Source organism: Acomys minous (genome assembly GCF_964271855.1).
Source record: "Acomys minous genome assembly, chromosome: 1".
Classification (NCBI taxonomy): Eukaryota; Metazoa; Chordata; class Mammalia; order Rodentia; family Muridae; genus Acomys; species Acomys minous.
In genome coordinates this window covers 141,619,782-141,636,989 of record NC_140483.1, presented here as the reverse complement: position 1 = coordinate 141,636,989, position 17,208 = coordinate 141,619,782, and the positions used below count along the sequence as shown (strand labels likewise).

At 42.1% G+C, this 17,208-nt stretch overlaps 1 protein-coding gene across 2 annotated transcripts in view; it reads right to left on the bottom strand.

Annotated features, from left to right (window-relative positions):
* NCBP1 (nuclear cap binding protein subunit 1) overlaps positions 1-17,195 on the bottom strand; it is a 36,756-nt gene extending 19,561 nt beyond the window's left edge. Inside the window, exons 1-8 of one of the 2 annotated variants that reach the window (XM_084784374.1) lie at positions 16,837-17,195; positions 8,784-8,872; positions 8,121-8,221; positions 6,009-6,165; positions 3,149-3,256; positions 2,592-2,713; positions 1,200-1,269; positions 191-406 (exon numbers count right to left, since the gene is read on the bottom strand). In XM_084784374.1, the coding sequence (XP_084640500.1) occupies positions 191-406; positions 1,200-1,269; positions 2,592-2,713; positions 3,149-3,256; positions 6,009-6,165; positions 8,121-8,221; positions 8,784-8,872; positions 16,837-16,870 (897 nt within the window). In that variant the 5' untranslated portion in view covers positions 16,871-17,195. Of the gene's footprint in view, positions 1-190; positions 407-1,199; positions 1,270-2,591; positions 2,714-3,148; positions 3,257-6,008; positions 6,166-8,091; positions 8,224-8,783; positions 8,873-16,836 lie in introns of those variants that run through there. The other variant, XM_084784375.1, reaches the window with a different exon arrangement.
* Positions 17,196-17,208: the final 13 nt, after the last annotated feature.

Sequence of the window (17,208 nt, the reverse complement as noted above, 5' to 3'; positions counted from 1 at the left end):
GGAAGGCTGAGTAAGAGAATTTGTGAACTCAAAGCCAATCTGGGCTCCACAGAGAGAAACCCTGTCTCAAAAGAACCCTGAATAAATAAAAGAAAAGAAAAGAAATCACCTACGACACAAGTCAAAGGAAACTAAGTTACAAGTAAAACTGCAAGCCAGGCCCTTACGGAGCTCTGAGCCACTCACATACCTCTGGGTCATCTGTGTAGTCAAACATCCTGAAGATGACCCTGGGCATCGGGTACACGGAGTCCTCCGTGTGAGGCGGCGGTGTGAAAGGAGGCAGATTGTGCTGTAGTGCTTCACAGAGGATGCTGTCAAAGGCAAGGTAGGGTCTCACGATATGCCTTTCCTGCCACCGGTCTTTTTTCAATTTCTGAATCTGGGCCCACAGGCAATCTAAATACTAAAAAGAGATTTTAATATTTAATGTGCACATTTTGGCTAGACAGTCCAGAAAATGCCCACCCTCTAAAATATAGGACAAAGTCAACTAGTTTGGCATTTCATACAGAAGAAAAGAATCACATTAAGTTTTTGTTTTATTTTAAAAGTTCAAAATTATTTTAATGTGCACACACTAGCCACAGCATCACGTGGAGGTCAGACGATAACTTTTGAAAGGTGCTCCTCCTCCCTTCCGCTCTCTTGTCCTGGGGCTCCAACTCAGGCTATTTCACCTACTGAGCACCCTTACTCTACATTTTTCACTTTAGCAGCTTGTTTTTGGACGCACATTTGGAGTTGTTACTCCTGCTATTTTAAAATTGAATATTTAAATATAAGTTTAGTCAAGTCTGTGAAAACTGGTATCCTAAAAGCAATGTAACTTTCAATTCCATCCTAATATATATTAAATACTCTCCCTGTGCTTAGGACCTGAGGAAATGAATCCCTCACTGAAGTTTCAAAACACTAGCTAAGATGCCCAAGTGCAACAGTTTGACCTTTTTTTAAAACTGCAGTTTTACTTATTTGTGTGGCACATGGGCCACAGTGTACTCGCGGAGGTCAAAGGACAACTCATAGGAATCAGTTTTCTCTTTCCACCAAGTGGGTCCTGGGAACTGAATTCCAGTTGTCAGGGTTGATGGCAGCACCTTTACCACTGAGCCATCTCACCGACTCAGTTTGAGCATGTCACAGAGATAAAACTCCATCAAGAGCTGTGTTTGTATCACGAGAGGAAATCAACTCACTTCCTCTTGTGGATGCGGTTTATCGGCAGTCCATACTTGCAACATGGGCACATGAGTCTTCTGGCGTCTTCTAAAGATAAAAATGAAAATCTACACTTAGGTTTTAGAAACCTAAAGACACTCAATGGTTTTCATGATTAATTAAAGACTTGAAAAACATTTTATCCACCAGATCAGCAGACAGCAACACTTTTGATAATGGTCTACATATCATCAGGATGTAGGCATATCTGCACCTCAAACACCGGTGGCAGAGGGTTAGTTGGGACAACTTGTATTCTGGAAGACTAGGTCTCTGGGAGACAGCGTGACTACATCTGTTAGTATCTCGATTGTTTTGAATCTTCACCCAACAATGCCATTTCTGTGAATTCATATCCCCATAAATACACCTGCTCATACATGTATGTGTGTGTATGTATGTATGTGCGCGCGCACACACACACACACATGAATATTCTGATACTTGTTTATAGTAAGATGAGCTTGCACAAGCTGAATATCCACAGCGAGAGGACTAATGAAGAGAAATTATAGCACATTAAAAACAAAAACAAAACCAATCAAATAGAACAACATACTTTTATATAATTAGTTAAGTAAGGAAAAAAAGCATGTAAATAAATATAAATGATGGATTATCATTTGTTTAAAATCAAGCACACACATACACACACACACACACACACACGCACACACGCACACAGATCTGTAAAAATGTCTTTAGATGCCACGTTTATTTGTACCCAACGAAGAATTATCAATGGTATCCAAAGAAGTATGATGAGAATTAGTTTGTGAAAGCTGAGGGAACACACAAGCATCATCACCATCATGCTGTGAGGTAATTAGGCATGTTACTAACACGGCAGATTATTTGACTGTATCTAATAAGATAAAGGAAAACAATAACCAAAAATCAAAAAACAAAAACAAAACAAGAGAAAGCAAGCTTTTTTTACACTGGCGTGGGAGAAGGGCTTGGCTCAAATTAACATGTATGAAATAAGCCAGGGCAGTGCTCCTACTCAGAACACATTAGTAACCACACGCCTGAACTTCTTCCAGTCAACTGAGTGGCCTGGGGGAAGCCTAACTGTAAGCCTCAAGTGACACTAGAGGAGCTGGCACACCATGGTGTCCTATGCTTTTCACAACCACATATGAAAGAAAATAACTTAAGAGACGTGTGACCAACTTCTTGCACTGGCAGAGTACTGAGGTCTTGTGAGTTACAGCAACAGGAAAATGAAATTGAATAGAGAGCATTCTCCTAACTTTATGGTTTGGTTTTGTTTTTTAAAAATGGAACTGAAATGGTGTTGTTGCTAACAGAGAACTTAAGACATTTACTGTATGCAAACAACAAAGACCACTAAGCTATGCTCTTACTTAAGATAGCTTTCAGTGTTGGAGAAGATGCGGTCCATCTCTGCATCTTTCTTTTCATACAACTCTTTCCCAACCCAGGGCAAGGATGACAGAAATGCATACACATACCAATCCCGCCGCACCTAAAGAAGGTTTAGAAAGAAAAATTTATTTATTTATTAATTATTCTTTTTTTCCAGTGTTAGGGATCCAATCCAAGGCCTTACAGACGTTAGACAAGCATTCTGTAACTGAACTATATAGCTCCCCACTCCCTTCTCTTTTTATTCATAACTGCAATACTGGGAAGGCTTTTCAACAGAGCTTAAATAAAATATCTAGCACATCCACAGAATTTCTAGATATGTATTTCTAATCTTATTAAAATCATTTGAGTTAACACAAAGGTGTCAAGAGAACCCACAAGTAAGCCAGCCAAGCTGGCCTTCAGATATTAAGCATTACGGTGTGAGTAACTGTTGTTGTACTTTGTTTATTGCTGCCAAAGAGTTATCAGCAGGAAATAAAACTCCAGTACAGTACTTCATAGGAAAGATTCAACATAAAGGGTATCTTACTTGAGGCACATCTTCTTCCTGAGTTACACTTACAAAATTCTCAAACATAGCAACCATAGATGGGGCAGCAATCACATGACAATTCACAAGATCGGATAGAAAACGGACCTATGAGGGCAAACAATATGTGCTTTAAACAGATTACACAGATTAAACAGTTAATACCTGTAGGCATGAGGTTACTATGTCATTCAAATGCTGATTTCTGTAACCCTCACCCCCTATCCCCGGTTACATCCTTGTTCTGAGAATCTACTGTCTCAATGTTACTGCTCACCAGTTTTCCCCTGGCATGCCAATAAAGCAGCTTATAGCCTATCGCTGAGCAGGGGAGAGAATAGGGCTGGACTTTCCTGCCAGCCAGGGGAGGAGTTGTTAGAGGAGGAAGTAGGGGGATGGAGCCAAGGCAGAGGTTGGGAGACATCAGGAGCTGGAGCAGGGAAAGCTACAAAGTGCCAGTATCTCTGGGATGTACGCTGGGAGGAAATCAGATTAGCTTAGAGGGTTAAGAACAGAATAATAACTGCTCATTTCTTGTGCTGTGAAGCTCATTATTAAACAAATATAGAAGAGTCAGTTATTTGTGTGATAGTCAGGTTAAGAGACAAACCGAGAAATACACAGTTTTAGAAGAATAACTTTAACACCTGTGAGCCAAGAAGTCTTTAAATTTAACACAAAATAATATTCACCAAATAAGATGAATTTCAATTTCAGTGTCTACAAGCACACTTGCAGTGGAAGACAGTTTACCCATTCAGTTACTTTTTGACCATAATTGCTTTTGTGCTACAATGGTAGAGTTAGGAAGCTATGATGAAGATCTTATGTTGGGCAGGAATCTGTGACTTTTTCCGTTTCCATGCTATGCTAAATTAAGCACTCAGAAATTCAAATATTCTAGTTAATTTATTCTATTGAAGTGAATTTGTCTTTCTGTTTGGCTAGGAATAATTTTCGTTGAAATATGCAAATAGGAATTTTAAGTAAAAGAGAGATTTGTTGGGTGTCCTGTGTTCAAGGTACTGTTTTAGAGAATTAAGTCTATTTGTGGCAAACACAATCTCAACAAAAAGGAATGACACCTGCACTAAGAGGTAAATTAAAATGTGCCCTTGGGCCAGGAACAAGGAAAAAGAGTAACAGGAGAAAAAACTGTGTAAGGGTTGAAGGGTGAGTAATGCCCTCAGTGGGGAGCCAGGGAAGGCATTAATGGCAGAGGGCTGTGTAAGTAATTTTATATAGCTGCAGAGCTTACAAGGGACACGAGAAAGCATTTAGACTGGGGTAATCACAAAAGACCAAGTCTTTAATCCTACATCCTACCAAGTGTCCAGTTTCCTGAACTTGCCTTCAGTAAAGAAGAACTTGATCACATGCTCTCCAGCATGTATGTATTTATTTATGGTAAATACTGGATTACTTACTACCAATCTATGCATTAGGTATTTGTAAGGCTTAATTCCATTTCCTTCCATTCAGGACATTAAGGTTCTAGACTGCAGAAAGAATCTAAAAGCCAGAGGTTGGGAGAAATCTGTGAAGTGCTGGACAAGACATGGCCACAACTCTCACAATCTAAGAGCAGCTACACAAAACCTACAGAAGAGCAGGCAGGTCAATGTTCCTTTATGGGTGGGGCTGGGACTCACTAGGCCCCACCACTTCCTGAGGAGCTATTGGCAGTGAACAGTTTCTGGGGAAGGAGGCATTTTCCTCACTTGTGCAACCACCAGACTAGTAAGGTGCCTGTGCTCCAACAAATAACCTCCCACAGGTGTGTGCAATCAACTCCAAGCTCAGTGAGTCACAAACGTACAGAAAGACATCAAAGTAGAAAGGGAAGTAGAAAGCGTCCAGCAAGAGGAGGTGAGGAAGAGAGAAGACAACGGGGACCAATGTTAGAGTATCTTACACACATACCTGAAAGTGTTTAAAAAAATGAAAAAGACAAACGCTCTAATATTTACTCTCTGTGGCCCAATGAATCATTTTTTGTATCAGAATTTAAGACCACCCACTATAAAAAGTAACAAGGAAATGGAGCTTTTAGCCAATGGCCAATATGAGCAGAGCCTGGTTACACAAAGATCACTCTGCTGTTATTACTAAAGACAGACTCAAAGGCAGAGAGTTTAGATGGAAAAATGTCAAGTAAGGAGGCAGCTAAGAACACAAAAAAGTTACAAATTGTGCCAGAGGCCATGGAGACACAGGGGATTTTAGAGATAGGATTGAGAGAGGTTGGAGACATATAAGAAGGCAAAGAAAAGCTAAAAAGTAATGGCCACTATGAATAAGCTGGTGAGTACACAGAAGAGGGATATAAATGACACATCAATTTCAGGACTTGCAGACACAACAACTCTAGCTTTAGTTGGGACATAGGTTTAGAACTCAGGAGAAAAGCTGAGGTGGGAGATCGTTATAAATTTTGTTTATGCATCTATGAGAGTGAATGAGAATGATTCAGAAGAAAAGCTTAAGTAAAGCAAAGACAGAATCATTGTAATACAAACATTTAAGGGACAAGAGATGACAACCTAGTGAAAAAGAGACAAGAATCAAAGACAGGAACAATACTGATATTGTTAGTAGCATTAATAGCAGGTGTTCAAGAAGTTGTGCTATAGAAACCAAAAAAGGAGAAAATAATGTAAGGAACCATATGCTGCAGGAAGAAGATTCAAAGTAAACACAAGCAGTACGTGAAAACGGCTTCCCATAAAACAGCTACAAATGAGCCGGGACTCCACTTCAATACTAACTTATAATATATAAATGTGTTCTATTTATATATACAATAGATATCTAAATATATAAACATTATATATATGACACATACATATATCAAACTTACCAAATATACAGCTTCGTTATAGTTATTTGCTTTGAGTGATTCTTTAAGTTGACGAATCATAGCTTCTACAAATTCTCCTCCAAAGTTGTAATTTCTTGCATTCAGCAGTCCAACTAATGTTGTATAAATTGTCAACTTCTCAGGTAACAGACGTGCACTGATTTGAGAACCCATACAAAACCACCCCAAAACAAAGGTTTTATATTAAGCTGTTGAATTGTATATGAAGCTTTTAACATCAAATAACTTTGGAACAAAATTAACTTTTAACTGTTTTTTGAAAATGATTTTAGAAAAGACGTATGTGTCACTGAAAAGTATGCAGATACAAACCCTAATATTTTTCACTTTAGTTAATCCAAGAGTTAAGGAACATTTACTTGTGAAGTTATCAGACCAAAATTAATGCAACTAATGTTAGACCAGTTTTTCTTCAGATGTGTTGAGTGGAAGTAACAATTCCACAGAAAATGGTTTCCATGGTAATCTCAGAGTGTTCCAAGAAACAAGATTTGCTAATGCAGAATCATTAAGGGGGAGCAGAGCAGTCAGTTTCTAAACTTAGCTAGCCAAATGCCATCGGACCAGAATTCCACATGGAAAAACATTACTGGATTTCTTATAAAAGATAAATTAAAATCAGTTTTAATCAAGTTCCTATAAGAAATGCTTAAGACATGCTGTGTTAATTGAGTTGAGAAAATGCTGAAGACAGCTAGATGGCTGATGGGTTAAGGCTCTGGCCAACCTGAGTTAAGCCCAGAGCTCACATGGCAGGGGAGAACGGATTCTGCCAAGTCATTCTCTGACCTCCATACATACTATGGCACACATGTGTCCACACATGTCCACACACACAAAATAAATAATAAAAGGGATAGTAAAGATAAGCCTAAAACAGAAGTCAATGCCACTTCCAGATTGGAGAAGCCTTAGATATAGCTCAAAACGAAAGGCAAACAAGTCACGAGGGTTCCATGGAGACCTCTCAGATTGCTCTTCTAAAGTACCTTGCTGAGTACAGGGGAAAATTTAGGAGCTCAAAAAAAGATAGTTGTATTGAAAGTACACCATGCTCCTTACAGCTTTCTCCAAGTGAAAAAATTCAAAAGGACAATGCAAAGCAATACCCAGCCTTACACAAACAAGCATAGCTTCCAACCGCTTCACCGGCACAATTCTGTAATACATTCTATCAAAACAAAGGATACATATGGATAACTGTAATGAAATGACTGTTTTCATAGTTTCTGCGCCTAGATACACATGTTTTGAATTGGTTGGATTACTTTGAAAACAAAATTTAACTACCGGTTTGGAGAGTTCAGTAGTTAAGAGCGACTTGTTCTTGCAGATGACTCAGGCTGGATTCCCAGCACTCACATGGTGGCTTACAAATGCATCTAACTCCATTTCTAGGGCATCCAGTGCCCTCTTCTGACCTCTACAGGCACACGAGCGTGCGCATGCGCACACACACAACACTCATATACAAAAAAGAAATCTTTAAAACAATTTTAACTATGAGAGGCTAAAAAGGGATCTGCTTTATATGTATATTTTTTAAGTTAAAAATGAGCTGCAAACATTTAACCATTATTTTAAAATTGCTGAAATGATAACTACAGCATCAGGGACGATTATGCTCATTAGAAGCCTCAAAAGCATCCTCATTCTGAAGGAAGGCCATTCACTTGATTTACAAGTTTTCTATTACATCGGGCCTTACTGATAAACACACACACACACACACACACACACACACACACACACACACACACACACACAGCTAAACTCTACATTCCTTGGTGGTAGTGGGGATCTCTAAATGAAGACATCTGCTTTCTCATTTGAATTAAAAAATTAACTCAAATGATTTTAAAGTTCTAAGAAATAAAACAGAAGAAAAACACTTCATTTTAGTACTATTTATCCCTTTAAAAAGTAAATTTAGCTAAGGAGGGCGCAGATGAACATTTCATAAGCACAGGTTTCAGCACAGAAGGACAGCCAGTGACATTTAACACAAGCACGTCCTCTGAACACTCCCCAAAGCACGTAAGAGTAGATAATACATCATCACCTGGATCCACAAAGCTTTTACATACATACACTGTACAAAGTAGCCGTAAGATCTTGCTCTTGTAGTTGGGCAGATCAGCTTCCAAAACACCAGCCAAGCCTTCGAGATTGCTCTCCAAAGAGCAGGCACTCTGTGGAGGACATCATTATTAATTATCTGTTAACACTCAAGCGATCTGTGAGTTAAAGTAAAAATTCCTAGACGACCATAAAATCATGATGGTCTTCTATAAGGTACTAACATTCTATGGGGAAGGAAACAAGAACTAATGACAATTTTGTGGAGAATTCCCTTAGCATCAATCAATTCCAGTAGTTACTGTTCTACATAAAGAGAGTCAACGAAATCTTCAAAGTAGTCTAAGCAGAACGTGCATTCTAAGAGGGAGGAGAGCATTGGCTGCATTCTGCCTCTCTCAACTATTTTACCACTGACTGAGGCACCCAAGTGTGCTTCAGGCCAGCCATGTTGAGAGGACTGCTCCCGGCTCTGTTTTAAGACTTAGCTAAGGAAAATTACTAACTGAAAATTCTTAATGATCTGAATCCCAGGAGTTCCAAAACACTTTCACTTCAGGATACGGATAAACAATAATAATAATACAAGCTTTGTCTAAATCCTACATTGCCCAGTACAACTAAGAATTCATCAAAGCTGTCAATCACAACCATAACCCTGGGCTTGGTCCATACCTTTTCCCCTAATTTGCATATTAAAGATTCTAAATGATCTTCAGTTTCATTTGCATCAGAGGTCTTCCTCCTTTTGTGAGGCTGTCCACCTATTTCAGCAACATTAAGGGAAAAAAGCAACATTACACGATGAATATACTATGCAAATTCTGTCATCTTTTAGCCTTTAATCCCTTTTCTATCAGGCTGTATTTTTTAGAGTAGCTCTTAACAAATACTGTTTTAACTAGGCTGGGTACCTGGAAAATGTCTATCCTGCAGTATTTTAAAGACCTGTCTGTGTGTACCTGTGAGTGAATGCACACATGCGTGCAGGTCCCTGTGCCAGTGTGCTCACATTAAAGCCAGCAGAGGGGTGTTGGGTGTCCTACTCCACCACACTATTCCTTTAAGGCAAGGTCTCCCTGAACCTGGAGCATACTTTTCTTAGCGAGGCTGGAAGCCAGCAAGTCCTAGAGATCCTTCTGTTCTCACTCTCCCTAGTAGCTGGGGTTAAAGGAACGCATGCCCAGCTTATGAGCATGCGCAGACCCAAACTCTAGTTCTCAAGTGATTTTAACTGTTGAACTATCTCTCCAGACTCCAGTCTCTCTTTTTCTCATACTCTCCACCCTAGATAGGCTAGATATAGATATAGGCCACATGTAAAACTGTGTACCACTTGTATGCCTAGAGCTCATGGAGGCAAGAAGAGGCCCTCAGACGTCCTGTGACATCTGTGATACACAATGTGAGTGCTGGGAATTAAACCCAGATTTTCTAAAAGAACAGCTGGTGCTCTTAACTGCTAAGACACCTTTCCAATGCCTCACCCCTGTCTCTATTATTTGGGTCACTATAAACAATAATGCCAGGAGACATTATTTCAGTTACATTTTGTACATATAGTGTCCAGGGAACTATGTCTATTTCTGTTACTACACTGAAAATGCACCAACATATTAAAGACCAGTGATCTGAACACTGCTGCTCCTGTTCTTTCAACCTGTTTACTGACCCTCAGTTGTTGGTTTCTAAATCTGATAGTGTCATGAGTACTTATTAATCTGGTGATGTAACTAATGTACTGTGTAAACTGATGAAATGAAGCTGCAAAGCCATGCTGAAATCTTTGGAAATTCTTTATTTAAAATATGCCCCTAAACATTAACAATGCTGATGCTGAGAAGGCTCCAGAATTCAAAATGCACCAACTGTGTTCTTCATTATTATTCAGAATTCAGATGGCAAAACTAGCTAAATGAGAGCAGTTGTTTTCTAACCCTTACCGAGCTCTTCCCTACCTTCTGGCCCATCTACTACATATTTAATACTTCATCCCGTCCCCAAAGCCCTCCTAACTGTATGGCTAACTCAGTTTGCAACCATTTCTGTCTTCAGAACAACCCTTCCAGGTCCTCCGGTAAGCCTGACACATGGAAAACCCTGCTTCAGGGAGACAGGTAGCTTTCTAAAGAAAACGAGAAAATACAGGCTCATAGTCACGTCTCTGAACTGTAAACCTCTGTGTTACGGTGGCTATTTGGCTAAGGTTTATTTGGAGAAGAGGAGATGGCAGAAAGTAAAAGGTATTTCACTTGTCTCCCCTGGTACTTGAGAGAATATAAAGTGTACATATGAGTGCTACAGATTACAGTCTGAACCATGGACAGCAACAAGACACTCAGCTCAGCAGAGAGCCGGGATGAGAGCAGAGAAGCAGAACACAACACCTTCATTAAGAATACTTCGGGTGTGGGGCTGGGAAGATGGCTCAGTGGGTAAGAATACTTGCTGCACAAAAATGAAGACCCAAGATCAATCCCTAGCATCCACATCAAAAAGCTAACACACGCCTGTATCTAACACATGCCTTAACACTCACCACTGGGAAGGCAGAGAGGGAGGTGGATCACTATGAATTTGAATCCAGACTGGTCTACATATAGAGTTCCAGGACAGCTAGGGCAAATAGTAAGACCCTGTGCTAGCTAATTTTATGTCAACTTGACATAGGCTAGAGTCATTCTGAGAGAAGGGAACACCAATTGAGAAAATACCTCCATAAGATCGGGCTACAGGCAAACCTATACAGCATTTTTTAAACTAATGATTGATGGGGGGGGGGGGGGCAGCCACTTTGGATGGTGGTCTTGGGTTCTATAAGAATGTAGGCTAAGCAAGCCATGGTGAGCAAGTTAATAAACAGTACTCCTCAATGCCTCTGCCCTATTTGAGTTCCTGCCCTGACTTCCAGTCCTCAATGATGGACTGTTACCTGGAACTGTAAGCCAAATAAACCCTTTGCTTCCCAAGTCACTTTGGTCATGGCATCTTATCACAGCAATAGTAACTCTAACTAGGACACCCTGCCTTAAGAAAAAAAAGAAAGGATGAAAGAAAGAAAAGAAAAAGTCTGTACAGCGATGCAAGTGCCCTCCAACCCCAGTACTATGGGAGGCAGAGACATGGAAACTGTTGGGGCTTGCTAGCCAACCAATATGGTGAGTCACATGTTCAGTTTACTAAGGCAGAGTAATAGAGGAGGATACCCAATAGCCTCTACATGGCACACACACACACCACGTGCATATATACAACATCCATACTGTTTGTGGAATGGGGTGGCTCAGTGGGTAAAGTGCCTGCTCAGCAACCATGAGGACCTGCCTGCCTAATTACACCTGCCAGCAACCTGGAGCTCCTTGATCAACTAGCCTAGTCAAATCCATGAGGTCCAGGGTTTTGTCGTTGTTGTTTGTTTTTCAGACCTTTTCTCAAAAAAAGGAAGGAAGGAAGAAAAAAAGAAAGAAAAGAAAAGAAAAATCAGCTGGAGTAAGGTAGATAGATAGCTTAGGCCAGAGGTTTTTGACCTATGTTAACCTTTATATTACCATCCACTTTAAGGGCTCTTACATCACCAATAACAGCCAGGCATGGTGGTGCACGCCTTTAGTTCCAGCACTCTGGTGGCAGAGGCAGGTGGATATCTGAGTCTGAAGCCAGCCTGGTCTACACAGGCAGTTCAATGACAGGCCAGGGCTATACAGGGAAACCAGGTGGGGGTGGGTGAGTGGGTAACAAATATCAGAACAAAATAAACAAACAAGACACCAAATAACTTTCTCATTGCAACACAAATCTAGTGTTACAAGGATACATTGTACTATTTCCTATACCTTTATTAGAATCAGATATGTAATCTGAATCCACAAAGTGGACAAAAAACAAAAACAACAACACTATAAAAGAAAAAAGTAACAAAACCTAGCAAAGAAAGTAATAGACTTTACAAATTTAAAACGAAAATTTTAATTGACTAAAAATATCCCCTCTGAAACAAAGTATACTGTCCCTTAGCATAACAAACCTTTCAGCTTTCTTCAATTTTTTCCCCTACAGTTAAGTAACAGTTTAAAATGTAAAGACCTAAGTGGAAGTAAATTAAATAGGCTTTCTGGACTTTTGACTAAGATCCTGAACAATCTAAATTCCTTAACAATAAAACAGTATACTTAACACTGATAAAATGTATCTCCAAGAGTAACTGATGAGGGTCAGAGATATGTTAAGGGATCTAAGACTGCCAGGCCTTGGGGGAAGCCAGGGGCAGCCAGCCTGATCTATACAGCCAGAACATAGTAGTTCCAGCATGAACTATGTAGGACTACATGTATAGACAGCCACAGAGACCCTGTCGCAAAAAACAAACAAAAAGACAAGACTGAGTTAGATTTGGTACTTTCCACTTAGGATAGCCCTCTGTGTTTATTTATCACTAAATAAATTAGGAACTTTACTGATTAGCTATACTATGTCTGTGAATCCCTGTTGCAGGATATTTGATCCCAGAGATTGTGAACGGTAAAAACCTGTCTTTGATGCCATTGTGATCCCTGAAATTGTGGACTGTAGCAACCTGTCTTTTGTTTAGCATGGTTGAACCCTAACACACACCTTAATCCAAGAACTTTGTTTACTGTAAACAGATGATCATGGTGTAGTTCAGCCAGCCCTAGCACACACCTTTAATCCAAGAGCTTTTTGTACATAAGATTTAATAAAGTTAAGCCTAAAGTCAAGAGGTGGAGCAAGAAACCAGCTGACAGGGATTAAAGAGTAGGAGGGACTCTGAGTTGAGGGGTGTTTGAGACAGCTGTAGAGAGCTCTTGGGCTTTTAGCTTTAGCTCTTTAGCTTTTGAGCTCTTCGGCTCCTTGGCCTTTGGCTTTTTGGGCTTTGAGCTAGCAAGCCTTTGGCCTTGGTTTTTTGGTCTTTTCTTCTTGGGCAGTCAGCTGATGCTAATGAGCCTTCCGGGCCTTTCCATTGGGATGTGAGCTGAGTAGGAAGGTCAGCTGGGTGCTTTCTCTCTGCCTCTCTGAGCTAGCAGGTTTTCACCCCAGCATCTGGCTCCTAAGTCTTTATTAGTAACACAGAATGTTTGGGATTTTCACCTAAAACAACCAATCCCTCATAGTATAGTACTGACAGAATTGTTTAAAATGGCCCAGTAATGGCCTCCTCTAAACTTCCTGGCCTTATGTCTCCTAACTTCTACCTCCTCTTTCTCTCTTCTACCAACAATGGCCTCCTTCCTGTTCTCTAAACATGACAGAAATGCTCTAACCTTAGCCCAGGCTTTCCTTTGGGCCTCTCCTTTCTCCAAACACCCTTACCTCACTGAAGCCATAGGCCATCTGCCATAGGCCATCTGCCATAGGCCATCTGCCACAGGCCATCTGCCATAGGCCATCTGCAGGGAGGCCATCTGCCATAGGCCATCTGCGAGAGGTCATCTGCCATAGGCCATCTGCAGGGAGGCCATCTGCAAGAGGCCATCTGCGAGAGGCCATCTGCCATAGGCCATCTGCAGGGAGGCCATCTGCCATAGGCCATCTGCGAGAGGCCATCTGCGAGAGGCCATCTGCCATAGGCCATCTGCAGGGAGGCCATCTGCGAGAGGTCATCTGCAGGGAGGCCATCTGCCATAGGCCATCTGCAGGGAGGCCATCTGCCATAGGCCATCTGCGAGAGGCCATCTGCGAGAGGCCATCTGCCATAGGCCATCTGCAGGGAGGCCATCTGCCATAGGCCATCTGCAGGGAGGCCATCTGCCATAGGCCATCTGCAGGGAGGCCATCTGCCATAGGCCATCTGCCATAGGCCATCTGCAAGGAGGCCATTTGCCATAGGCCATCTGCAGGGAGGCCTTCCTGACCAGCTTCTCTCCCACACTGGTCTCTAGACTCTTTATCTCACTTTATTCTCCACAACCATATGATGAATTACACTACACTTTATTGGATTTTGTTCTGATGCATGGGAGGGAACCTCCACTGTTATACTGACTACTACTGTGCTACAAGTAGTTAGGAAGTTGTTCAGCAATTCCTAATTATATTACATAGTTGTCCTTGGTATCCATGGGGCTTCAACTCAGATACCAAAATTTGATGATGCTCAAGTCTCTTTTATAAAATGGTGTTGGTATTTGCCCATAATCTATGTATATTGCAATACTTTATATTATCTCTAAAATACTTGTCACACAATACCTAATAAGTGTTATGTAAATAGTTGTGACATTGTAACATTTAGGAAAATAACAAGGAAAAAAAAAGTAGCTATAGCTTCAGAGCTGAGGCCTTTTTCTTCAAATATTCTGTAACCAGAATGCTGAATTCAAGGATAGAAAGAAGATGCACAAGGCCAATTATACACAACCCAGGGTATGTAAAGTCAGAGCGAAGCTGACAGTAACCCAGAAATGCTTAGATCTATTGAACTTTGATTCCCTTAAAATCCCTAACCAATGCCGGGCATGGTGGTGCATGCCTTTAATCCCAGCAGTCGGGAGGCAGAGGCAGTGGATTGCTGTGAGTTCAAAACCTCCCTGCAGATGGCCTATGGCTTCAGTGAGGTAAGGGTGTTCGGAGAAAGGAGAGGCCCAAAGGAAAGCCTGGGCTAAGGTTAGAGCATCTCTGTCACGTTTAGAGAACAGGAAGGAGGCCATTGTTGTAGAAGAGGGTCCAGGACAGCGAGGGCTACACAGAGAAACCCTGTCTCAAAACACTATGTTTTTTAAAACTGTAGATACTTCACTGAAAAGCAGCACAATTTTTTAAATTGAGATCACTAAACTCTAATAATGTATATCTTCATATATGTACAATTAGAGGAACTATAAACAGCCTTTCTACTACTAAATGATTTGCTATACTAAATTTTGATTAACAAATACTTAATTTTATGTCGCTTTGTCCTATTTACTCTAAAGTTTCTGTGGCCAGACACAACTGGGAAAATGATTTAGCTGCTAGCTGGGGTAAAAAAAAGCCAACTACAACCAAAGAGTTATGCAAGCCTTCTAAAACAAAGCAAAAGAGGTTTTCTATGTATCTATATTCTAATTCTCCATTTGGCTCACCAATTTTCTTCTCACTTTAGGGGTACCCGGGAAGTGGAAGACGGAGAAAGAGTGTCAGGCGAGCAAAGAGATTGGGAAGAACAAGAGGTGAAGACCAAGGACAAAGTCTCTGATCCAAAGCAGTGTAGTCCACTAGTCAATAGAAAGCAGAGAGAAATTTTATTTCCTGCGTTCTATACATGCATTACACAAGAAGCACCTTGTTGGGGAAGCAAACAAACAAACCCCACAGAGCACCTATGCCTATGCCTATGTGGTGGAGCTCGCTGCCTTGCACTGGGGCTTCGGGGCACTGACTAGGACCAGGACATTCTCTCAGGGACTCCCTAGCAGAAACTTGGTGTTCTGCTGTTAAAATTGTGGGTCTGCTTGGTTGTCTTATCATTCAAAGAGAGAAAGTTAATCTGATTAAACTGGTTTTTGTTTTGTTTTGTTTCTTATGATGTTGGCATTTATCTGTGTGTATCACCTCTGAGACATTAAGAGTTGATAAAATAAATATCATCAACTATCGGTGAGCAGAGTATCTCATTTAACACTCATAGAAACCAAAAGGCTTAGTTTTACTCCACATTACAGAGTCAGGTTGAAGGAAGTCACATGACCCTGGCAAGATCACACAGTAAACAGATGTTGAGCTGTGAACCTAACGTCTTTCCTGTCTTAACCATTTCGACCATACACACTCTTCAAAGAATAATTCACTAATATAGCAACTGCTTCGCGTTTCACTCTTTTGTATGGCTGTGTCCTTGTAAGGCAGTAATGGTGCAAACTTGAGCTTGGTAACAAAACTGACGGCGAAACAACGACCTCCTTGCCGGTGACTATCAAAGTCGACGAGAATTACTAGTCTGCTCAGGTTAGTTTTCCTACACTGCCCCCCCCCCCGCCCCAGACAGGGTTTCTCTGTGTAGCCTTAGCTGTCCTGGACTTCCCTTGTGGACCAAGCTGGCCTCGAACTCACATCGATCCACCTGCCTCTGTCTACTGAGTGCTGGGATTAAAGGCGTGCGCCACCATGCCCGGCCTCCTACACTTTCTTATACAGAGAAATATGCTTAAAGCCAATCCAACGGAATAGCACATGTCTGTTTATTGCTGACCTCTGAAGTGTTGGTAAGAGACAAAATTCTTCCCTTGAAGCTTAAAAGAGGGCAATCAACCGGTGGCAGGGAGAGGAGTGGGGCTCAGATTGCAATACACCCGACCTGTCATAGCTTTGTTTTGTTCCTGTCTTCCCAGGGTCCTTTCCAGCTGCACCGTGGAGGGCTAACACGGCAACCCTGGTCCACAACATCCCCGCCACTAACTGACTCCAAGGGGCGGCAGCAGCAGACACACGTCCGTTTTCCAAGCTCAGCAGTGGGGGATTAAGCCTTAAGTGTTGGTGGACACCAGGTCGGGTTTGCCCACGGGGTTCACCAGGCCTTCCATCCCGTGACTGAAGGATTTCGGGCAGCGGCGGAGACCATCGCTTTCCTGAAGCTACTAACCACACCCGAACCGCGCCTGCTGCCTCCCATCGAGGCTCCTCGAACCCTCCCGGGGGAGAAAGGGTTGTCTACCTGTCCCCTGGAGACCCGGGAACCAAAGCAGCCCGGCCTTAGCTCTCAGCCGGGCGCGGCGGCCAGGCCGAGAGCACTTACCGTCGTTCTCGTAGCTGTGCCGCCTCCGCGACATGCTGCTTTGCTACGGCGCAGCCGAACTGAGCTGCGAGTCGCCTGCAATACCAGAACCGTCGGGCTGCTTGCCTGCCTGCCTGCCTGCCGGCCGGTGCGCGATCACCAGCGAGGCGCGCGGACTGGCCGGCGCGCAAGCGCACTCACTCACGGCGCCTGCCGGAAGCGCGAGCGGAGAGGTACCAGGTGGGTTCCGCGGTGGAAGACCGGCGTCTGCAAGTCCACGCGCGGCCGCCTCCTCTCGCCTTCCACTCCGGGACTTTCCCGACGGCGAGCTAAATTATCCCGGCCGCAGCGATCCCGCTTTTGCTTTGCACTAGCCCAGGTCGTATTTTCCCG